Raw genomic sequence first — 24,964 nt, 5'->3', positions numbered from 1 at the left:
TAGACTAGAAGGGGCTGTCGTCGGGAGTCTCAGCCTGAGAGAAAGAAAGCCTAGTGTGAAACGGGAATGGACCATCAAGACAGGACAGCCGGCTGGGTGTGGTGGCAACACATGTTCAATCCTTACACTCAGAAAACAGGGACAGGTGAATCGTTGAGAGTTTAAGTCTAGTCTGCCCTAAATAGTAAGCTCTAGGGTAGCTGTGGCTGCATAGTGAGACCTTAAGTGAAAGAAACAATACTAAGCAAGACCAGGAATGTCAATGAGGGAGAGACAGAGCTTCTCAGACAAGGCAGGCCCATCTGGACAACAGGAAGTAAGGGGAACAAGAAGGAAGTAAGATCAAGCTGGAGCCCTTTACATTTTTGAACCTAGCATAGTATAAGGAGTAACCAGATGACTCCCTCAGGAGAAACCATTTCCTGCTCCCTGTGCCCATTGCAAGCCCAGGCTGCCTTGTCTGTGTGAGGTCACCTGAGGCCCCACATTGGTGATCCTACTGTTGCTCTTAGGCAACAAGACCTAGAGATAGGACACCTGGCCACCCTGATAGAGGCAGGACCAGGCCACCATGAATGGGCACATACAGTGATAGGATCAGAGAGAACTAGGTACTGTGTGAGTTCCGTCAGGTAGCCGTTAGCTTGGAACCACAACCTACCAGTGAGATATTCTGTCGCAGTTCTGGGCTTAGGGATGCCGTTAGGGAAAGGATGTGGTTGCCCAGGGCTGGTGTTGCAAGAGGGAGAGCTGGGTTGAGGTACCAGCACTTGGGTAACACTGTTTGAGATTAAAATGAACAAAGTTTTTTGGACACAAATTACAGGTTATAAGATGCACAGATAGTTTTTTCCAATGTCCCCAAATATATCCCAACCTAAGTATGAGGGGAACATGGGTTAATGATAAAGGAGTCCTGAGTTAGGTACAATACTTTTCCAAGACCAGAAATGTCCTCCTCTCTAGTTCTGGGTGATCCAGGGAGAAATCCCCATTGTCCACATGAGCAGTCATGTATGATGCTTGGTCACGCGTGATGTTGTCTGGTTCCCAGCATCCTCAGGTTGAAGTTGAGGGAGCAGGAATAATCAAGGGCCCAGATGATGGGGCTGTGGTATGCAAGCTGCTTGCTGGGTGCCCCTGACTCTCATTGGATTGATGGAAGTTCAGGCTGAGCATGGAGCAGATGGGAAGTTGGCCTGAAAGCCAGGGACCAAGCAGGATGTCCCAGGGATGGAGAAGATCTGGAAATAGGAAGGAGGAGAGGGGCTTAGGCCATTCTGTCTTGACAACTCTACCTCACACAGAAGAGTGTCTCCCCTCATTGACCTGCTGATCTTGAGTGCCCAGGGTCACACTTGTCCTGGTCTCTTCTCGTGGGTTCAGACCCAGAGGTGAGCAGGGGGAGAGGTCCAGAGTCCCCAGCCTGTCTGCTGCTGTGTGTGACCTTAGGGAAACCACTGTCTCCATGGTTCTTAACCTGGAGTGCAGGGGCAATCACACCTTTCTTAGGAGGAAAGAGCTGTTCCCAGTGAGGAGTGTCCCTAGGAAAAGGTCCCAAGGACACCTGTCAGGGGCATCTAGATACAGTGTCTCATTCATGAAAATGTCCAGGGTGGACACATCTCTGTGCAGACTGCCTCAGCATTCAATTATGATTTTCTTCATTTAATTTTCTTGTCTTTTACACTTAATCATCGTATCTCTTAAAGAGCATTTTGCTATTTAAAAAGCAACTTGTCAGACTGGGGACATAACTCAATGGCAGACTGCTGGTCTACTGTACACGGATTCTTGTTTCAACCAGCACTGGAGCAGGAAAATCACCCTAGCACCAGTGTCCATTGATGAAAACCCATCTGATTTTTTTTGGTTTTGATATTATGAAGGGCCTTAACAATTTCTTGAGGAAGTCAGGTGTGTAACAACAGCAGCAATCACACTTACAACCACCATCTAAATGTGTGCCCTGCTAGACCTGACCCCCAAGGACACTAACTGTCCTTGATCCAGGCTAACCCTGCAGAGGACACTACAAAGGCTTTCCAGGGTATGAAGAGAAAAACCCCTAAAGCACGTAGACACTAAACCTGGAGAAGAATCGTCCACAGACCTGGTGTCCCATTCTCTGAGAGTGACTGCCAGGGTCCTTGCAGAGGAAAGCCACTATAGTGTTATCAGTGGGAACTGTGGAGACAAAGCCCCTTCCTAGGGGTAAGAGGAAGGTTACAGCAGGAATAGCACAGGGATTCCTTCTCTGGAAGCCAGTGACATCTTATAAACCAGTGGTTCTCAAGCTTCCTAATACTGCCACCCCTTAATACAGTTCCTCGTGTGTGGTGACCCCTTGCTGACCCTCAGTGATAAAACTATTTTTCATTGCTACTTCATAACTTTGATTTTTACTACTGAACAAACTGTAAGGAAAATATCTGTGTTTCCCAGTTGTCTTCCTTGACCCCACCAGTTGAGAACAGCTGCTATAGATGAAGGTGGGGTGGGGTTTCCTCCCCTCCTTCTCCAGAGTTGATCAAGGGTGATCAACATTCTGAGCCTCCTGGCCAATGCTGCTCAATGAAACTTGGTAAGGAGTACCAGGTTGCTGTGGGGACTTCTGTAGCACGCACCTTTTCCCCAGCTCTTAGGAAGCCACAAGTCTGAGGCTGATGTGGCCTGTCTAATGAATTTTAGGCCAGCCAAAGCTACAGAACAAGATCCTGACTGGGGGATGGGGGAGGAGGACCCAGCTCAGGTGAGGCAAAAGAGTCACCACAGTGACACAACATAGAACCACTAGGAAAGAATGGTATAGAGAGGAAATATCTGGATCAGGTTAGTCAGTGGGAATTTCTATGAGGTGTTTTGCTGAGGAAGACCCCACACACTGAATAGCACTATTCCCTAGACAGAGGCTCCTGAACTTCTAAGAGAGGAGCCAGCTAGCTGAGAACCAGAACAAGGGATCACAGGGTTATCCATGTCTTTATCATCTTGCTCTTGTCTGTGGATGTGATGCCTTGAATTCCTGCACTGACTTCTCTGCAATAACAGATTGTGACCTGGAGTCGTGAGCCAAATAAACCATTTCTGCTCAAAGTTGCCTTGTTGGGATATTTTATCATAGCAACAGAAATGACACTAAAAGAACGTTTTTGTTTGGTTGGTTTTCGAGTCCAGGTGTCTCTGTGTAGCTCTGGGTGCCCTGTAACTCACTCTGTAGACCAGGCTAGCCTCCAATTCAAAGATTCAACCGCCTCTGCCTCTAGAGTGTTGCATTAAAGGCACGGGTCAGCACCACCTGGCTCCAAGTAGAGCCATTTTCAATGCTATTCTACACTAATGATTCATGTTCTCAGGTTCTGGGGACTAGAGGTTTAGGGGGTTCATTAGAGAAAGACATCGATCCTGGAACCATCAATCATCCCCACACTAGGTGGAGACTTTAGGCTGCTGCTTTGGGGTCACCCATCTTCTAAGGAAGCTCAATGAACTAACAGTTTCTCTGGGGGGAACTTCAGTGGAACCATATTTTGGAAGAGGGGAAAGAAATTGTTTAAGTCTCTCAGGGAGGACTGCTCAACAGGGGACCTCTCCCAAGGCTCCAGGGACAATGACACAGCTGAGACCAATAAAGCAGAGATGAGCCCAGCCTCTAATCATTCCTCTGTTTTGGGGGACTATGTTTTCTTGAGAGTCTTGACTATCTTTAGCACACACCCCACAGGTGAGCGCTCCCCACCGCCTTGGTGTGAGGAGATTGTGTTCAACCTACCTAAAATCCAGCTTCCATGAGGTGATGGAGAGGAGAGGCTTGCCTGCAGGAAGGGCTAGGAACAGCATTCTTAGCCCGTCACCCTGGGATGCTCTACAATGTTCCTGTGTTACTTGATGTCGCCCATGGTCATGGTGCTACAGAGAGCAAGTTCTAGGCCACACAGGGTTTCAAAAAGAAAAAGTCCTTTGATGTATCTGAAATTTATGTTTGAGTTGTATGAGGCTAATGAGATTATTTTGGTTTGTCCAGATGGCTGCATGTCTTTCCAGGTCTCTCCAGTTTTTAATGTCACTTTGCAGACCTCCCACAGGCATGTGTATGTAGGTTTACCTCATCTTTGGTTTGGTTTTGTATTGGTTTGTTGCTTTTGTTTTTGATTTCACACAGGATGTGAGATTTATAACAGAACACAATTTGGGGGGGGTGCAGAACATGACAGTGGAAACCCTCAAGAGTGAGTTTGTGGGTCTCCTGCTACTTGTCCAGGATACATGCCACAATTGGGAACATATTTTACCCCACAGCCATCAGAGATGAGCCGATTCCCAGCTACTCTGTCATGAAGTCCATTGGTGCTGAACTTGATGAAAACCCCATGCTTTTGAGGTGTGTTCCTTCCAATAGCCAGGGAACTTGAACCTGGCTCTACACAGGGCCTCACTCACTGTTCCTTATCCTTCAGATCTGTTCAGAGGCACATGAGGAGCTGGCCAGTGGGAATCCTGGATGCTGTGCCTGAGACTTCCCAAGCTGCCTCCTTGGAGCCCAGCTTGGGTATGACATTCAGATCAGAGGTTAATAGCCACCAGAGAATCATCACCAAATTCCCTTTGGGCAACCCATAGAGGTGACTAGCTGCACACATCCCCAAAGAGGCTGCTGCTCGCAACCATTTCACTCTAGGTCCCTGAGAGGAAAGCATCCTGATTGTTTTAGTTGCTTTCAGCATCTTTATAGTTTTGAGGCAGGATCTCTGCAGCCCAGGCTAGCCTTGAACTCATGCCCCCTTTCTGTGTGAGACTCTTGAATGCTAAGGTTGTATGAAACACCACACATGGTTCCACTGGGGTACTTTTCAAAGCCCTGAACTGATTAGTTAACTCACCAAAAGCCTTGGCAATTTCTGATTCTTGCTTTCTGAGACTCCACAGAACGCTAGGCACTGAAACCTGGCCAAACTGCTGCTTGTGTTTGGCTCCCACACAGGCACAGAACAGGACCACGGAATGGGGTTTCCTAGCTGATAGGATGAGGCCTACAGAGTCACTTCTGTGCAGGACCATGAGGGCAGAAAGGGGGTTTGTATGGGACAGGGATACAGCACAGCACTGAGAGCATGCGCACACAGACATTGTGAGTAGGTGGTTTCCCAGCACCCAGGAGGTGTCTCAAAACCCTCTGTTTCCAGTTGCTGAGGGTCTGACGTCCTCTTTTAACCTCTGTGGCCATGTATGCATGTGGTGCACATATATAATCCAGACAAAACACTTAGACACATAAAATGCAAGAAAAATCTGAAGGAAAAAAAGATGCTTTGAATCAATGCTAAATACAGGTTAGCACTTTGAATTCCCCCCAATTTTTGTTCCAGCGAAGTACTTTTTACCCATGGAGTTGCTTGTCTTTTTTCTTTGGTTGTTGTGTTGCTAAAGACTAAACCCAAGGTCTGATCCGGGCTGGACAAGTGTCCCACCCCCGAGCTCCATGCCCGGGAAGCCCTACGGATTTTTTGGTCCAATCCTGTTTTCCTCTTTATTCCTGTTTTGAAACAGGGTCTCACCTAGACTTGGAATTGACAGCCAAAGATGACTTTGAACTTCTTATCCTCCTGTCTGTACCTCTTGAGTGCTGGTATTACAGGCCTGCACCTCCATGCTGCTTTATTCAGTACTAGGATTGAACCCAAGAGAAGCTCTCTGCCAACTGAGTTCCATCCACAGCCCACTGGTGATTCTTACAGCCAAACCTTAATTCTCCTATAAGCAATAATTTAATGAAAACTTCTACCTCCAGAAGTCTATAGTTAAAATTTTAAGGTCATCTGAGTAGTAGCTCATGACTTTAATCCCAGCACTCATGAGGCAGTGGCAGGAAGATGGCTGAGTTGTAAGGCCAGCCCTGTCTTATTTTATTTATTTATTTATTTATTTATTTATTTGATTAATTCTTTATTTACATTTCAAATGATTTCCCCTTTCCTGGATCCCCCTCACTCATAAGCCCTCATAAGCCCTCTTCCCTCCCACTGTTCTTCAATTAACCCCTTCCTTCTTCCCCGTCCAGTATTGCCCTACATTGCTACACTGAGGCTTTCCAGGACTAGGGGCCTCTCCTTCCTTCTTTTTGGGCATTATTTGATATTTAAATTATTTATAGGGACTTTGAGGCCAGCCCAGTCTTTATAGTGAGTTTCAGGCCAGCCAGACCCACACACTGAGACCCTGGTTCAAAACAAACAAACAAACAAAACAACAAACAAGCAAATACACAACAATCAAACAACAACAACCATAACCACATTGTTGTGCTTCTCAGAAATCTTTGTTAGTGTTTTGCTGAGATCTCCATAAACATGGGGTGTCAATGTCCCCATTTGTGGCTACATGCCTCTGACACACGTAATTCTACATTCTTGCACTCAGTTGATTATGTTCTTCTATAAAACCGTGTATATAAGCATTGGAGTAGTAGCTCATGCCTTTAATCCCAGCATTTAAAAGGACTTTGAAACTGAGACCACTCTAAGCTATAGAGAGAGGGAGACCTTGCTTCAAATTAAAACAAAAACAAAAACAAAAACAAAAGAACTTCACACTTGTTTTACGAGGTATTTTCGTAGGTGATTTTTAGTCTCTTTAACTGGAATTCTCTTCTACTCTGCCTTCTTGTCTAGCTCGTCATTACCAGTGTCGAGAAGTTATGTTTATTTAGTGTGTTGAGTCTTGTGCTAGCAATGACTTCTGCAGAAAGCTTCCTCCTGAAGCCCTGGGTCTCTAACAGTGGCCATAGTCACTCCTAGGCAAGCTGTGTGGACGGCCGCCTGTGTCTGCCAATGTGGAGGGTGAATCCATCTCCTCCTTGGACTCTTTACACCTTTTGCTTATTTCCCAGTTAGCCTGCCGTCCAGATACTCATGCTGGTGGATGCAGGGAAGCAGCTGCTCTCATCTGCCCTTCACCTTCCAGGTTTCGTCAGTCTGCCCTCAAACAGCACGTTTGCTGTGGGTTTGGTGAGATCCCCCAAATTTACCAAGAGTTTCATCACAATTGGTGGTAGAGTTCATCAACCAGAAAATAGAGGGCTTGGGTTGTGGTGATAGCTCAGTTGATAAAGTGTCTGCCTTGAAAGCTTGAGGAACCAAGTCCGATGTTTGTATCTCTGGTTGGGGATGGAGACAGAAAGATCCCTAAGGCCTGCTGGACAGCCAGGCTAACATAATCAGTGAATTCCAGGCCAGGGAAAAAACCCTATCTCAGAACATAAGGTGGACAGCACCTGAGGAACAACAGCTGTGTTTGTCCTCTGACCTCAATATGCTGATGCACACTCAGACACAAACAAACACACACACAAACACATACACAAACACAGACAGACACACACACAAACACATACTCACACACACTCACACTCACAGAGAAACAGACACACAAACACACACACACACACACATCTAAATAATAAAGTGCTGATGCTGATGGTCAGGAGTGGTGGTGGACTCCTTTAATCTGAGCACTCATGCAGATCTCTGTAAATCTGAGACCAGCCTTGCCTACATAGTGACTTCCAGGCCAGCCAGAGCTACATAGCTAGATTCTGTCTCAAAAAATAATAATTGTTTTCAGTTTATTATTTCTGACAGCTTTGCTGAAATGTGATTTCCATGCCATACAATTCACCCACTTAAAGAGTACATTCTGGCTGATCATGACAGTGCATGCCTGCAATCCTAACACTTACACTTGGGAGGCCAAGACCTAAGGATTTCTTAGAATTCAAGGCTAGCCTGGGCTAGGATGTGAGACCCTGCTTCAAAAACAAAACACAAAAGGTGTAGTTGTGTGAGTCTCGGCCCATGCCTAGAGTGCAAACCATCCCTGTCCTGGGTCCCTTCCTCAGTCCCACAGCAGACAGCAGCCCATTCCCATGACATCCAGCTGGGAGGAGATGTGGGGAGGCATAAGGGCCTCAAGTTGCATGCAGAAGATCTCAAAGCATCATGGGTAGATATATGGACTTGAGAGCCATAACTGTATCTCAGTTGGTAGATACTTAGTGAATGAATGCTCTTGCCTAGCATTCACTAGTCACATAATAGGGTATGGTATGCATATCTGTAATACCTGTAATTCCAGCACTTGGGATTAGAAACAGAAAGATCAGAAGTTCAAGGTGATCCTCAGCTATTTTATAAGTACCAGGCCAGTCTGAACTATATATGATCCTCTGTCAAAAAACAAACATGAGAGGACTGGAGAGATGATGGCTCAGTGGTTAAGAGCACTGTCTGCTCTTCCAGAGATCCTGAGTTCAGTTCCCAGAAACCACATGGACCATCTGTAATGGGATCGGATGCCCTCTTCTTGTGCGTCTGAAGACAGCTGAAATGTATTCATATACACAAAATAACTAAATAAAAATTTAAAAACCTAAACAAAACAAACTGGGCTAGGGAGGTGTCTCAGTGGATGAAGCTCTGTGCAGGCAGAAGGACTGGAGTTGAGATCCCCAGGGGCCACAAGAAAACCCAGGGGATGTGGCAGTCCACCTAAAGTCCCCACAAGAGAAAGAGATGGGGGATTCCTGGGGCAAGCGGGGCAGCTAAGCTAGCTGAAGGGGCAAGCTCTGGGTTCAGCCAGGACCAGCCTTAGTAAATACAATGGAAAGTAATAGATAAAGAGACCTAGTGTCTGCCTCCGGCTTCTACATACACACACGTGCACACACACACACACACACACACACACACACACGTGAACATGCATACATGTTCGTGCAAGCACAGCAAACATGCAAGAGAGGAAGAAAGAAGGAAAAAAGAAGGAAGGGGAAAAAACAATCGTTTAGGATTTGAATGGCCATGTGGGCTCAGAAAGGAGCATTTTGACATCAGTAGTCAAAGGCTGAAGTATCGGGAGTCCTGCAAATCTGACCCCTGCCTATTAATCCTGGAGCCTGAACAGGCAGGTAAGGTTGGGAGGTCTGGACACCACAAAATAGTGTGGGCTGACTGAGAGTTCCACCCCTTCACACCACCAAGGGCTCAGAGACACGAATGGGGGAGGCCTCAGTGGACCAGCTCAGCCCCACCCTTTGTGCCAATCCCTGGATTCAAAGTCCAGACAGGCATCAATTAGACAATCCATCATTTAATGAGAAACACGGTAAGCAGGGGATATAGGCTGCCAGCTACTTTTGAGATGTGGTTTTAGCCCCTCCATGGCAGAGTTAAGGGACACCCGAGACACCAGACTGGGAGCACCAGTTAGTTTCATTAACATGGGATGGGGAGGTTTAAGAAAGTGAGGCTGGACAGGAAGGAGGAGTGCACAGATCTACATGAGTGGCTGGTGTCTCCTCTCTTGTGTGAATCCCATCTCGCCCCATCAAATGTTCTGGGAACTTGGGGATTTAGCAGTGGATCCAGGAGGTGTACCTCATCACTTGGTGTATACACCAGGGATGTCAGGAAGGCCAAAGGCTCTACCTCAGCTGACCACACCCACCTAGACCCAGGAGAAGTTCCACCTGAATAACAAGGGGTCCCCTGGAGTCAAACTGTGGACAAAGGCGGGAATCAGCACAAGGAGGGCAAGTCCAAGCCAAGTGGGTGCCAGTGTCCTGGGCAAGGAAGGGACAGAGGAGGACTGGTCAGGCTGTTACTTTGCAGGAGTCACGACCCTCCATTCCCAGCACAAAGCATGTCATCTTTGAATATACTGGTAGTGCTGTCCGAGGAAGAATTGGTCAGGTACTTCTGCTCACAGTCACAATTGTCCACAAAGGGGACCTCCACTTCCCTCAGGTGGTAGGGCGGAGGCAGTGGCCCTGTGGAGAAAAGCCAGGGAGGACCAAAGCTGGAGGCTTCTGCCTCTTCCCACCAGTTCTGGCAAAGGACATAATGTCTTCCCAATACTCACCATCAATGACACCCCAGCCAGCCACCCAGCAGGTCTTCTATGAGGAGATCCTCTGGGAGTCAGCAGGGAGGGAAACAGGGTACACAAGATTGGGTAGCACAACTGGGGTGCCCAGTTTCATCAGAGCAATGTCTGCCTACCTGGGGGCAGAGAGCTTGTCACTAAACTTGGGGTGGGAGATGATCTTGGCCACCTTCACCTGCTGATCGTTTTCATAGAGCCTCAGCTGTCCTACTTGAACTCTAAAGTCACAGGACACCATCTTTGTCCTGGGAGACAGGACAATGAACCCCTCAGAGGGGCTGAAGAGTAGGGAAAATCAGTACCAGCAGACACATAGGGATCAGTCAGAACAGGGATCAGGAGGGTGTCAGAAATCCTGGCTCCCTCAGGAAGGCAGGAGTCACAGCCTTCCTGACTTGATGAGGAAAGTATCTCACCAAGTACCACCCACTTCCCGACACCCATCTGCTCTCAACCAAGAGAACGGGTGACCCAATTCACACCTTTATCCAGTAGGTAGCAGTTATCATCCACTGAGGGTAGATGAGAGACCCCCACAGATGTGTTCCCATCTGTTGTGCCTCGTGTTGTAGAACCACAGGCTGACATGCAATGGCAACTGGCGGACTGAGACAGGGCAGCCCCTAACGATGCCCCAGCATCCCCAAGCAAACATCACAGAGATATCTGGTCTCACACATGGGCTTCTGCAGACAGGAGACCTGAGGGCAGAAGTGCTGTTGATGATCAGTAGGTCAAGGAGAGTCACAGAGTAGAGTGCTTAAAGAAGAGATTGGTCGGCCAGGAAGAGGTGCAGGGTGGCAATTGCCTGAGGGGAGGCTGGTGGCCTCTCTGCCATCCCCCTTTCCCTGTGTTGCCTCTGCTCTGGAGCACACATGATAAAATAAGCAGAAGCTCCTGACCAGCAGACAGGGCTCAGAGGCCACAGGACAGGGTTTACCACAGATCTGGGTCTAATGTAGCAGAGGGTTGACAGAGCCTCTTCCTGGCGCAGATGCTTGACCTTGAGTGTGAGTTCCCCGTTTCCTCCAGGCTTGGATTGGAAGGTGGCATGCCCTTCCTCCTGCCCCGCCCTGATCTGGAAGGATAAATGGAGAGGGAACCTGAGGCTGGGTAGAGAAGATCAAAGACAGCTACAGTGATCTCTCCCAGACCAGAAGCAGAGTGTCCAAGCCACTAGAGACCTCAAGCTCCTGGAATGGGCCTACCTTCCTGCTCCCAGGTTCCTGGCTTGTTCTGCACCCTGCAACCCTATAGGCCTAGCCCAGCCCTCACCTCCAACTGGGCCTGCACTACTCCTCACTGTGTCCAAATGCTGAAGCTGCTGCTGCTGACACTGCCCCTCCTGTGCAGTCTGGTGCATGCAGCCCCTGGTGAGTTCTCCCCTGGGATCTCCCTGGCTCTCTCCCTGACCCTTGTAGCTCACAGACCAGGGTACTAAGATTGGTCCTGTCCTGTCCCCAGGTCCAGCTCAGCCACGAGAGGGCATTGTGGGGGGACAGGAGGCACCTGAGAACAGGTGGCCCTGGCAGGTGAGCCTGCGTGAATATGACACCTACTGGAGGCATATCTGTGGCGGCTCCCTCATCCACCCACAGTGGGTGCTCACGGCGGCACACTGTGTGGGACCGTGAGTCTCTCTGGGCCTGGAGGGTGGGACAAGGAATGGAGAGGAGAGTGGGGTAGGATGGGATCATCACACACCATCTCTGGGTTTCTGGAATAACAAGGACGTACTAAACGAATGTCTCTTCTCTTTAGGAATATCATTGGCCCCAACAAGGTCAGAGTAACACTCCAAAAGAAGTACCTCTATTACAATGACAACCTGCTGACTGTGAGCAAAATTATCACACACCGGAACTTCTACATCGCCCAGAATGGGGCAGACATTGCCCTGCTGAAACTCACAAACCCTGTGAACATTTCCAGCAACATCCACCCTGTCTCCCTGCCTCCTGCCTCCATGACCTTCCCCTCAGGAACACTGTGCTGGGTGACAGGCTGGGGCTACATTGGAGAAAATGGTATGTGGTAGAGACAACTGAGGTGAGACAGGAGAGGGTGTGGCCACACCACATCCCAAGCACAGGGCTTCCTTCCAACTTGTAGGATGGAAATCTGAAGACCTAGGAAGTGGGAAGGCATCAGAACAACAGGGCTCTCAGGTCCCATAAGCCAAGAGACCCCAGCATAGCTAGGATAAGTCATTCGGTCCCTCAAAACTCAGAGATGTCATGTCTGAAGGGGCCACAGTCTGCTTTTATTTTTGGGATTTCATTGAGGAGTATTGAGACCACACTTACCAACATCATTACTCCCTCCCTCCCTCCCTCCCTCCCTCCCTCCCTCCCTCTCTCCCCCCCCCTCCCTCTCTCTCTCTCTCACACACACACACACACAAAGAGAAACTGGTTAAAACTTTCAGGACTGGCATTTCACTGACCATGTCAGTGACCCGTATTTCATGGGCTGTGGCCCAGGACACAGGTATCCTGTGTGGCTGGACAGCTCCCTTGGGAACCTTCAGTGCCAATTTCCCTTCTCCCTAAGGGTCTTGCTTCATTTCTTTTAACAACTCAGTAGAGCTTTGGGGACAGGGACATGAGCAGGCAGGCCCTGGCTCTGTACCACAGGGTGCATCCAATTTCCTCACACACAGAGGTGGGGCATGAGAATAGTGTCCAAGACCAGGGCTCCATTGGGGTCCTCTACCCAGCCTAGGCCAGAGCCATCCATGCTAACCTGCTTTCCACTGACCAGACAGGGTGCTAAAGACCCTCAGGACTGTCCTCCTTCTCTGAATAAGGTCAGAAATCCAGGTCCAGCCTGGAGGAAGAAGTCAGGTTGGCAGAGCTGAATGAAGTGAACCTGACTCACAGAGGGACTTGTGAGCAGAACTACCCTCAGAGAACAGGGTTAGCTGAGCCCGTCCTAGCCTGGTACCTGGGACCCTGCCACAGGATGGTCTTTCTTTCACCCACAGAAAAGCTGCGGAATCCATTTCCTTTGATGGAGGTGCAAGTTCCCATTGTAGGAAACCACCTGTGTGAATTGAAGCATCACAACGGTAGCAGCACAGGTGACCATGTCCGTATTGTCCGTAACGACATGCTGTGTGCTGGAATTGAAGGACGTGACTCCTGTTGGGTGAGCTCCTGTCCCCTCACCCTACCACCCCCACCCAGCCTTTATAAGAGTACTGACCCGTGTCCTCTCCAGGGCGACTCTGGAGGACCTCTGGTCTGCAAGGAAAAAGATACCTGGCTGCAGGCAGGTGTGGTGAGCTGGGGCGATGGCTGCGCACGGCCCAACAGGCCTGGCGTCTACACCCGTGTCACCTATTACTTGGACTGGATCCGCCGCTATGTCCCCAGGGACTTCTGAGTCACGGGTGACCTCTGTTGTTCCCAACATGCTGCTTCCTGCCTGGGTGGCATCCCTGCCTTCCTCTCCTGCTCCCCATCCTGAGCCCCAGCTCTGCTCTACCTAAGCCCCTGACCACCCGTGTCCCTCCCACTCAAGTAGCTACACTGTGCAGGCGGCCACTCTCTGCTGTGGCTCAATAAAATGCATTAAAGCTGCCATGAGTTGTGTTGTTAATCTGGCATCAAGAGAAGTAAATGAAGTGCCTGGGAGATTCAGGGTGATGTTGCTGGACCTTGGGGTGCTAGCCGGGGGCTTTGGCTCCTACAGTGAGGTGGATCCTCCTCACCACCCTGTCTGTCATCTTAACTTCTCTCTACACACATTCATTCCTTCCACGTAAGGCGCAACCACACTCCACACTTGGGATCCAGGAAAGAGCAGAAAATCTTTAAGAGAAAAATATAGGGGGTGGGAGGGGTGGGAGATGGTTCAGCAGGTACAGGTCCTTGTCATTTACACTTACGCACACACACACACACACACACACACACACACACACATCATGATCACAGTAAAAATAAGCAAATAAATGTAATCTTAAAATCTAAAGATGCTGGGTAGTGGAGACACATGCCTTTAATCCCAGCACTCAGGAGGCAGAGGCAGGGGGATCTCTATGAGTTCAATGCCAGCCTGGTCTATACAGAGAGTTCCAGGATACCCAGAACTACATGGAGAAACCCTGCCTCAGAAAAAGCAGATAAACAAAAAGCCCAAAAGATAAACCTAGGACTCAGTAGATGACACAGTCAGTAAAGCAGGAAGACAGGAGTTAGGTCCCAGAACTGACTTGAAAAAACAAGGAGTAATAAGGCTTGACCGTAGCTCTAGCCCCAGGGAGCTGGAAACACACACCTAGAGACATGAGTGAGCTCCTGACAAAACCAGAACACCCCGTTTTGTTGTTGAGTTGGTTTCTTTTGACAAGGCATGTCATTTTATGTGTTTGTTTATATTTTTGGATTTTCAAGATAGAGTTTCTCTGTGTAGTCCTTGTTGTCCTGTCGTCCTTGGTTGTCCTTGCTCCGTAGACCAGGCTGGCCTCGAACTCATAGAGATCCTTCAGTCCCTGCCTCCCAAGTGCTGGGCTTTAAACTGTGAGTCACAACCACAGAACTGGGAAAAACAAAACAAAACAAAGGAAAAAAAAAAACAAGAAAAATAGTGCTGTGAGGAATGACATCTAGGGTTGACCTCTGACCTGCACATGGACACACAGACACGTGCACACTTACAGAGAAAAGGGGGAAGAGGACTGAGGACTGCAAGGCTTCCCACAAACAAACCAAGAAATGTAGCACAGCCTGCACCCTTCCCCTCAGCCAGGCACACTCCTCCATACTACCTGAGGGTGACAGGAGACATCCTTTCTTGTCAGATTGACAGTTAGTTCCCATGACTGTGTCCAGTGGGGACTGTCCTGGAGGCTCACCTTCCCACAGACACTGCCACACTCAGGTCAGCTCCATTCCTGCTGTTTGAAATGCCTTGTGAGGGTTGCAGTCAGCTGCAGCCTGGGACCTTAGCCTGTCCCCATTCAGGCTTCTCAGGCCATTACTGTTCCTGTGCATGTAGGTGTGCTGTGCCTGGAACCTGCTGTTAAAGGTGTGGCTGAGATCTTGGGGTAACAGATCTCCATTTGTCTAAACAATAGAAAACTGCTCCCTTGGGGAAGAGTGTCTTCACCTCCCTTCAATAGTCAAAAAAGTCAGAAATACTGCACTGTTGCTGATGCTGCCTGTCCTTTCTCACTGCAGTGTGTGTGTGTGTGTGTGTGTGTGTGTGTTTGTCTCTGTGTATGTGTGTGTGTGTGTATTTGTCTGTGTGTGTGTGTGTGTGTGTGTGTGTGTGTGTGTGTGTGTATCTGTGGGGGGGTTGGGTTTGGGTGTCTGTGTGTTTGTCTGTGTGTGTGTGTGTGTGTGTGTGCACATTTGTTGGAAACAGATGTCTTTAAAAAAATCAATAAATAAAACAAGGCCTCTCACTTGCCTGGGGCTTGCTCAATTAGCCTGGGCTGGCTCATCAGGAGACCTGAAGTCCTCTGTCTCCACCTGCCCAGCCACAGGATCACTAAGGTGCCACCATGCCCAGGGTTTTTCTTGTTCCTTTGCTTTGTTTTGTTTTATATCCTGGCCACCTTTAATGCTCCCTGTCCCTTCCCTGCCCTCCCCTCCCCCTCCTGCCTCCACTCTTCCTCCATTTCCCCTCAGAAAAGAGCCGCCTCCCTTGGATATCAGCCAGCTGTGCATATCCAGTTGCAGACTGGACACCTCCTCCCCTATTCAGGATAAACAGGGCAACCTCTGTTAAGAGGAAAGGGTCCAAAAAGTAGGGCAGAGTCAGAGATGGCCCCTGATCCCTCCCACTGTGGGAGTCCCACAAAAACACCAAACTACACAACTGTCACACATGTGCAGAGGGCCTAGGTCAGGCCCATGCAGGCTCCCTGGTGGGCACTTCAGTCTCTGTGAGCCCAGGTGAGTTGATTCTGTGGCTTTCGTGTGGTGTCCTTGACCCCTTCTTCAATCCTTCCTCCCCTCTTCCCAGCATTCCTCAGGCTACATCTGAGGTTAGGCTGTGGGTCTCTGCATCTGTTTCTGTCAGCTCCTGGGGGAAGCCTCTCTGATGACAGCTGGGCTAGGCAAGACTCTCTGAGGACAGCAGAGTATCACTGGGAATCATTTCATTGACTTTTAAATGTTTTTCCAGTCGTCTTTGGTTCTCTCCTAGGTCTCTGTGCTCTCCAGCCTCTGGTTCCTGGCCCTCCAGGCCGTGTCAGGAGTGGGTTCCCTCTCAGGCTGGATCAGCCATGGTTGGCCACTTGCACAATTTTGCACCACATTTACCCCAAAACATCTTGCAGGCAGACAAAGTGTATGTTAAGGGTTTTGTGGCTGAGATTGTGTCCTGATCCCTCCACAGGACAGAGGAGATGGCCGGGTCAGGCTTCATATCCCACATCGCTAGAAGTCTCAGCTGGGGTCACCCCATAGATTCCTGGGAGTTTCCATTGCAATAGATTTTTGGCCCCTCCCAGAGAGACGTCCCCATTCTTTCCAATGGGTTCTTAGGACCCAAATTCATGTCCTCATAGTTACAAGACACAGCTTTGCTGACTGAGACATCCGTGCAGCCCTGGCTGTGGTCCTATGGAGATTGTTAAGGACATTGAGTAAGTGTCACATAGAAAGCATCCACCCTGGCCTGGCACACTGCCATGCTGCTACCTGAACTTGATACCCAAAGACCCGTGTCCCCATGCTTGTCTCCTCTGACATGACACATGTCCCAGCTGTCCCCCGTCTCTCACTATGGAGCTCAAGCTGACAACCAATTCATGACCATCCTGCCTCAGTGTCCCCTGTGCTGGGCTGGCAGGGTCCACCTCGTCCAGCTCCCCCACCCCTGCCTCTTATCAGGCCTCTGTGCTGCCTCCTCTGTTACAACAGGATTGTCTTAAGATCCTAGCGATGCTGAGGCTTGAGGCTGCTTCCCAATGGCGGGCTCCTAGTGAATCCTGGGAAGAGGCCACAGTGTTTCTGGAGAGGTGGTTTCCACACATTATTGCCTAGCGCTGGGTACAAATGTGGGAGTCGCTGAATTGTGGCTGCATAATGAGGCACATACATGCTTCTGTGTGTAGTGATGTTTGCCAGAGTAGGGTGAGTGTATCATTGGACTCATCTAAAAATATCCACGAGTTTCAATTCATTGCAACAAAACTGCCTCCCTTCCTGCGTCTGTGATCGGTTTGCTTCCTTTCTTGCACTTTTACCATGGGAGGTGGCTGTACCTAGAGATGGGAGATTTCAGTTTTGTGGCAGCATTCTCTCTCTCTCTGTCTGTCTGTCTGTCTGTCTCTCTCTGGAACTAATTCTGTGGGGCCAACTCCTGTTCTCAACTGACAAACTTCCCTCCAGCCACACACAGAGTAGAGTTACAGGACTTACATGTGTCTGCTGTTCATGTACAGATGAAGAGTCACTTTCTAGGTGTGGAGGTGCCTTTGTCGTGGTATCTCTACACAGCAGTAGAGCAGTCGCTAAGGCCTTAGGTTCCTGAGGAGGACTGCATTGATTCTACAAAGCCAACTTCCGAGAGAGACAGAGAGACAGGGAGCTCTGAGTGCACATCCTAAACAGCCGCAATACCCAGTCACGTGCAAAGGGAGCCCCGCCTAGAGTTCCTGTAGCTGAGGAGGGGTTGGTAGACACCAAAACCCGATTAGAAGCCCATTCCTAGCCACAGCCAACAGGATGTAATCACAGCCACAAATCTGAAAGCCTTGTAGCCTTCAAACATTCCGTGTGAGTTCACAATCACAGTTGTGCTCCTCCAAGAGAAAATATGTGCTCCTCCAACACAAAACACAAACTGTTAAAAGCAACGTTACTCCCAAGAGTCCCAATTAGAAACAGCCCAAATGTCCATTAACTTATACCAGAAGGAGCGAATCCTGTGGAATCCTTTAACAGACAGTATTAGCCAAAAGGGAAGAGCCAGGACACCGTGGGAAACTCCATCTGTGCTCAGAAACAGAGCAGAGGAGACCCAAGTCTGGAGGCACAGGCCTGCCTTCTCAGCCACAGGAGAGGCTGAGGCAGAAGGACTGCCTGTGAGGTCAAGGCAGCCTGGCAACCTGACAATACTACCTCAAAATGCCAAAAAGGACTGGGAACGTAGCCTGATGGTAGACTTTTTCCAACACATGCAAAACTCCAGAATAGACAGGGCATCGAATACTTGCACAAGAAGCCACCTGGCTTCCTGCCAATCAGGAGGCAGAGAGTGTGGGTCAGGCAGAGCACAGCAAACTGATGGGACCCACTTTCTGTCTGTATTCTGAGGGTTTCACAGCCACATCTGCATTACAAAACTCCTACCCTGTGTGGTCCCATGGGACTCTGGGAGCTGGGAGGGATGCTGGGATCATGGTCATTCATATAACCTGTCACCACCCACTTTCCTGTAGAAGGTACCAGGTCCCAAATCCTGCTTCCCACAGCATCTAATCCCAAACTCTGCAGTTGAACACAAGCTGGGCTGTCCACCTTCATCGGCCAGAAGCCCAGATAATAGCAAATTAAAGCCTATGAAAAGAGTGAATATTCTCTGAAAGAGCTTGGCATGGAAATTTGAGGCCAGTCTGAGCCACATAGATCTCTCTCCTCCAAAAGAAATAAAATTGAAAAGGACCCTGAAGAGTGGGAAGGGATGTTTTCTGCCTGCTGAACACAAAAGGGATTATGAAGTAATCCCTTCCTCACCCACCAGTCTGCACACCTGAACTGCAGTTCTCTGTTCTGCTCCTCCAGCACCACCTGGAGGCAGTGTGCATGAACAGCAAAGAGCACTCATCCCAAGCACACTCTGCCACTTGTGATGGCTAATGTCTGTTGTCACACTGAAGACGACCCCTGACCCCAAAGCCAGTTTGTACAGTATGAAGTAACCCCTTGCTCACATACCAGTCTGCACACCGGAACTGCATTTCTCTGTTCTGGTCCTGAAGCGCCACCTAGAGGCAGTGTGCATGAACAGCAAGAGCATTTTCCAAGGATTTATTCTTAGAAGCACACTGGAAGCTTGTCCAGCCCTTTGCTTTCTGCAATTGCCTGAAAACCTTTCCTTTGCTGTTCTTCTCATTAAAGCCATATCCAGATTACACACGGCAAGAGACAGATGGGCAGATGACTCCCTCGTGAGAAACCATTTCCTACTCCCTGTGCCCATTGCAAGCCCAGGCTGCCTTGTCTGTGTGAGGTCACCTGAGGCCCCCATTGGTGATCCTGCTGTTGCTCTTAGGCGACAAGACCTAGAGATAGGACACCTGGCCACCCTGATAGAGGCAGGACCAGGCCACCATGAATGAGCACATCCAGTGATAGGATCAGAGAGAACTAGAGACCATGTGATTTGGATCAGGTAGCTGTTAGCTCGGAACCACAACCTAGCCAGTGAGAGGTCCTGTCGCAGTTCTGGGCTAAGAGATGCTGTTAGAGAAAGGATGTGGTTGCCCAGGGCTAGTGTTGCAAGATGGAGAGCTGGGTTGAGGTACCAGCACTTGGGTACCACTGTTTGAGATTAAAATTAACAGAGTTCTTGGGACCCTTGAGTTACAGCTGATAAGATGTCCCCAGATAGATCCCAGCCTGTGTATGAGGGGAACTTGGATTAATGATGAAGTAGTCCTGGGTTAGGCACAGTACTTTCCCAAGATCAGAAAAGTCCTTCTCTCCAGTTCTGGGTGATCCAGGGAGAAATCCCCATTGTCCACATGAGCAGTCATGTATGATGCTTGGTCACGTGTGAGGTTGTCTGGTTCCCAGCATCCTCAGGTTGAAGTTGAGGGAGCAGGAGTAATCAAGGGCCCAGATGATGGGGCTGTGGAATGCAAGCTTCTTGCTGGGTGCCTCTGATTATCATTGCATTGATGGAAGTTCAGGCTGAGCCTTGAGCAGATGGGAAGTTGGCCTGGGAGTCAGGGACCAAGCAGGAATTCCGTGGGACTGAGAAGAACAGCTTGAGATAGGAAGGAGGAGAGGGGCTTGGGCCATTCTGTTTTGACAACTCTACCTGACACATAAGAGTATCTCCCTGCATTGACCTGCTGATCTTGAGTGCTCAGGGTCACACTTGTCCTGGTCTCTTCTCGTGGGTTCAGACCCAGAGATGAGCAGAGGGAGAGGTCCAGAGTCCCCCCTGTCTGCTGCTGTGTGTGACCTTAGGAAAACCACTGTCTCCATGGTCCTTAACATGGAGTTCAGAAGCAATCTCACCTGCCTTGGGAGGAAGGAGCTGTTCCCAGGGAGGAGTGTCCCTAGGAAAAGATCCCAAGGACATCTGTCAGGGGCATCTAGATACAGTGTCTCATTCATGAGAATGCCCAGGGTGGACAGAAACATCTCTGTGCAGACCGCCCCAGCATTCAATTATGATTTTCTTCATTTAATTTTTTGTCTTTTTAATTTAATTCTCTTATCTCTTAAAAGAGCATTTTGCTATTTAAAAAGCAAGGATGTCAGACTCGGGGCATCACTCAATGGCACAGTGCTGGTTTACTAAGCACAAATTCTTGTTTCAACGAGCACTGTAGCAGGGAACTCACCCAAGCACCAGTGTCCATTGATGAAAACCCATCTGATTTTTTGTTTTAGAGATAATGACCGGGCATGAAAAATTTTTGAGGAAGTCAGGCATGTAACAACTCCAGGTATCACACTTATGACCACCATCTAAATGTGTGCCCTGCTAGGCCCGGCCCCAAGGGCACTAACTGTCCTTGATCCAGGCTAACTCTGCAGAAGACACTTCACAGGCTTTCCAGGGTATGAGGAGGAGGACCCCTATGGGCATGTAGACACTAAGCCTGGAGAAGATGCATCCACAGACCTGGTACCCTGTTCTCTGAGAGTGACTGCCAGGGCCCTTGCAGAGGAGAGCCACTATAGTGTCATCAGTAAGAAATGTGGAGACAAAGCCCCTCCTAGGGGTAAGAGGGAGGTTACAGCAGGAATAGCACAGGGATTCCTTCTCTGGAAGTCAGTGACATCTTATAGACCAGTGGTTCACAAGCTTCCTAACACTACCACCCCTTAATACAGTTCCTCGTGTGTGGTGACCCCTCCCTGACCCTCAATCACAAAACTACTTTCACTGCTACTTCATAACTGTGATTTTGCTGATTTTGTGATTTGGGGGGAGTTAGGGGGAAGAGCCAGCTCAGGTGAGACAAAAGAGCTAGTTCTCCTGCCTGAGCTCCATCCCTGAGACCATCGTGGTCAAAAGAAAGGAGCTGATTCCTACAAGTTGCCTTCTGAACTCAAACTTCTTCTTCCCCCCCCCCACACACACACTTGTGCACCCTGATAGGTAGGCTACGGGAACATATGCTTACACATTCTTCTGAAGGGCAGCAGAACACCTTTAGTATGTATGGTCTCTGTCACCTAGAGGTACTGACAAGTATTGACACCCTGTTCCAGATCTTAGTGTCCCTGTGAGCCACACAGAAATACTTCAAAAGACACTGACTGCCACAACAGGCATGGACACCCAATGCCACACAGAGCACAGCTGGGCACAGACTTTGGGCTCAAAAAGTCTACTGATGACATTTCTCTAGCCCTGGCTTCCAGTGTGTCACAAGCAAAAAAGTCAGTCCTTGGGGCACCTGGGGTCCCTGTGGCACTGGAAGGGTCTTAAGCACAGTTGTGGAGAACCAGACTCTACATCAGTCAGAGGAGCAGTGACCACTGCCCCAGAAACCTGACAACCCTATGTTCTCGGCAGCCTGAGGACCCACTCCTCATATCTAGGAAGGGGGCGTTGCAAGAGAAAGGGCTGGATCAGTCCATTTCCAGGATCCTGGGAGCATTGGATAGCTGTGGTCCAGAGACTCCAGGCTCTGCTACCCTTTACCCTCTGAGCCTGAAGCAGTGTCAACCAGGTTGTGTGCTACTGAAAAGCCTTTACCTTCTACCCTTCCTGTCCAGGGGAGGTGCTAGAGCACTGGGCAGGTCTTGCTATTAGTGAGATGTGTTGGAGAAATACTGGTGTGTGTGTGTATGTGTGTGTGTGTGTGTGTGTGTGTGTGTGTGTGTGTGTGTGTGCATGTGTGGCTCTGAGTGTGTGTGTGTATGGATGTGTGTGTGTGTGTGTGTGTGTGTGTGTGTGTGTGTGTATTCAGACAGCATGTGACAGCTTGAGGACATTAGTTGTTCCACTATCCAGGGGAGCAGGTAACTAGCAGTCTCCCTGGAGTCACCACCTCTGTCTCATTGCTCTGCCAACCTACAGGCAAGAAAGGGAAAGAAACTAAAGGCATCCACTTCCCTTTCAGAAGAACAGAGGCTGGACCTGCTGGGAGCTCCACAGGCCCTAAGTTCTCCCTCACAATCCTGGTCCCCCCTCCAGACTCAGCAGAGCCCCAGTCAGAGCTTCTTCCATCCCCACTCCAACCTTGTACCCAGCATTTGATGAAATGAATCTGGTCTGAGGCTAGCACTCCACTCCACAAAGGTCTGTGCCAGTCACGGCCCTGTGCATCTAATGACCTCTGCAGACTCTCAGCTCCTAGGTGGAGGCTCAGGGTGAGAGGACAGCCCTGTTTGAGCCTGAGGTCTGCTGCTCACAGTGAAGAGTTAATCAGCCCCTCCCCGCCATGCACCCAGGGTCAGAACTCATGTGTGGGAGGCTATGTAGCCCTTCACCCTCACCCTTACCCTGTGCATTAAACAGTTATCACTGTGCACAGTTCAAGGCAACAGACCCAGCCATGAAGGTAACCTTAGCCACACTGGGTATCTGAATCTACTGCGTTCTAGGGTCCCAATGCAGCAGTCCTGTGGCCCCATGGTGACATTGATGAGAGTCAGAGTATCATTGTCCCAAGGATGCAGAAACTTGGGATTGTTACCCTTTCTACCACAATGTCACCACAGCCAGGTTACAGGATAATACAGGGATGCTGGGTGCTTGGAGGACGTGAATCAGCCTGTTAACTATTCAGGGAGTCTGTGGATCACAGACGAGGACACAGTGAGAGCTGCCTGAGTCCCACCCTGGGTGAGCTCAAGCCTTGGGTTCCTCATTTATAAAACCATTGAAACAGCATCCACGGGTGTTTCCAGTGGAGATAAATGGATTTGTATTCACATTAAAAGAAAGCCTGAGCATGAAGAATGTGCAACACATCTTTATTTAGGAAGCCAGGAAACAGAGCCATGTCTGTCAGTAGCTAATGCTTGGTACAGAGCCTAAATCCTGACTGTCCACTCTGGAATCATGACCAAAGCCAACCCATCCTCAGCTGACCGCCATGGGGCTCAGGAGAAGCTCTGCATCTGCTGCGTGATCCAGGGCAGGAAGGACTGTACACGTGCACCGACCCCAGGGATGTCCCTCAGGGCACAGCCGAAGCCCCAGCTCACCACTCCCACCAGGGTCCAGGAGCCTGTCACATTGCAGACCAGGGGCCCACCTGAGTCACCCTGGAAGGGAAAGAATCTCTGATGACTGCTAGCCCTGACCTGGGAATGAGGACCGAGAGGAGGAGGTGAGTGGGACTCACATAGCAGGCATCCTGCCCATGGCTGCCTGTGCACATCCTGTAGGATCAGTCTCTGACCACAATCCTCGTACTTGGTGGCCTTGTGGTACAGCTCCTCACAAAGTGCATTGTCCACTATCTTTACCTGCACCTGCTACAGGCGGTAGGGAGGAGGCAGCGATCCTGAGAAGAGAGTTGTGGCTAGCTGGTGTTCCCTAGATCCCCCACCTAACCCACAATTCCCCTGTTCCACCTGGGGATACAGGGAAGGATTATATCCATCATAGCTCTATCCCTGTCCTGGTCTGATTCTGTCCTTGACCTCAGCATCATCCTCCTGGCTGATAGATGCCAGTTCCAAGGGCCCACATCTACCTGTGAGTTTTAGGATTCTGTCTGCTTGCCTGTCAAGGGACAAAAACAAATGCTTTTTCCCCTTGATATTTTCTCCAAATTACTTTATTATTAGTTGGAAAATAAGAAGCAGCAATTCCACCTCAGAGTCATAGATTCTGGGACCTGCTGTGTCACTGGCCTCAGGTACAGGTACTGTCCTGGGCAGCTCGAATACCACAGTGATGTGACCAGTTAGTCATGCTGGCCAGTGACACTCCATGCTCTCTGGCTCCTGCTCCCAGGCCCTGGGTGTCACCCACCAGGATCCTCAGGTAGCAAGTTTGCTCCCACAGCTCCAATCTTTCCCCAGAACTTGCTGCACGTGCTCACTGCACCACAGCCGGTCACCCAGCACACGTCCTTCTTGGTGACCTCGAGAGGCTCAGAGGACAGCTTGACTGGCTTGACAGTAGGAAAGGGTTGAACAGACTCTGCCAGCTGAGCAGAGCCACATCTGAGCCCAGGCCAGCATGGACAAAGTCTGGGTGGAGGACGACCCGGCTGACTTTCAGCTGCTCCTTGCCCCCGTAGAGGTGCACCTCCCCATCGTGGATCTGAAAGGCTGACGGGTCGGCATCCATCCTGAGGCCAGAGAGAGGTTGTGACTGTAGGAAGTTCTCCACAGGCCTAGACAGAATCAACTAGAACCCAGGCCTCTGGACCAGCCTTTCTTGGTCCAGCCTTTCTGATTCACCCCCACATCCTACCCAGCACTAGATGACAAAGGGACTCATTCACGAATGCAGTGGGCAGCAGTCAGCACCCACTGTGGGCGGATGATGGAGCCCTCACAGATGTGCACCCAGAAGGCCCAGTGGTAACTATAGCTCCTCAGGCTGACCTGCCACAGCCACTTCCCCCGTGGGGCCCTATGGCCCCCCAAGATGCCCACCAGCACATCCTCAGGCACAGGAGCTGAAACAACAGGTAAGAAGGTTAGTGCATCAGTGCTCAGCCTGATCACCCTCCCTCCCACTGGGGCAGCACAGGCCACACACATAGCTCCATAACACTGGGGACAGAGCTGTGTGGAGCCTCTGTAGAATGGAGGGAGTGCAGAGGATAAGGACTCACCTGGGCTTCCAGCAATGGAGCACCCAAGAAAGAAGAGGGTCAGACACAGCTGGATCAGCATCTGTATATTGAGGC

General features: G+C 49.7%; 3 protein-coding genes, 1 non-coding gene and 2 pseudogenes across 7 annotated transcripts in view; 3 read left to right on the top strand and 3 right to left on the bottom strand.

Moving 5' to 3' along the window:
- The window catches only part of LOC127693943 (tryptase-like), a 212,457-nt gene that overhangs the window by 59,503 nt on the left and 127,990 nt on the right, over positions 1 to 24,964 (top strand). The gene's annotated exons all lie outside the window — the stretch shown is intronic.
- LOC127693944 (tryptase-like) overlaps positions 1 to 24,964 on the top strand; it is a 56,909-nt gene that overhangs the window by 13,256 nt on the left and 18,689 nt on the right. The gene's annotated exons all lie outside the window — the stretch shown is intronic.
- Positions 4,587 to 4,721, bottom strand: LOC127695664 (small nucleolar RNA SNORA70). Its single transcript, XR_007980037.1, has one exon. It is a non-coding gene; the product is annotated as a small nucleolar RNA SNORA70 (small nucleolar RNA).
- Positions 9,151 to 10,383, bottom strand: LOC127694480 (mastin-like; annotated as a pseudogene).
- The window catches only part of LOC127693940 (tryptase-like), a 110,569-nt gene continuing 96,566 nt past the window's right edge, over positions 10,962 to 24,964 (top strand). The window contains exons 1-5 of the mRNA XM_052195252.1: positions 10,962 to 11,312; positions 11,404 to 11,569; positions 11,701 to 11,966; positions 12,926 to 13,089; positions 13,162 to 13,280. Of these exons, the coding sequence (XP_052051212.1) occupies positions 11,138 to 11,312; positions 11,404 to 11,569; positions 11,701 to 11,966; positions 12,926 to 13,089; positions 13,162 to 13,280 (890 nt within the window). The 5' untranslated portion in view covers positions 10,962 to 11,137. The remainder of the gene's footprint in view (positions 11,313 to 11,403; positions 11,570 to 11,700; positions 11,967 to 12,925; positions 13,090 to 13,161; positions 13,281 to 24,964) is intronic.
- LOC127693947 (serine protease 29-like) lies at positions 23,196 to 24,950 on the bottom strand (annotated as a pseudogene).

The sequence above is a fragment of the Apodemus sylvaticus genome, chromosome 10 (assembly GCF_947179515.1).
Source record: "Apodemus sylvaticus chromosome 10, mApoSyl1.1, whole genome shotgun sequence".
Taxonomy (NCBI): domain Eukaryota; kingdom Metazoa; phylum Chordata; class Mammalia; order Rodentia; family Muridae; genus Apodemus; species Apodemus sylvaticus.
Note: the sequence above shows the minus strand (reverse complement) of the source record. Positions and strands in the feature narration are given on the sequence as shown.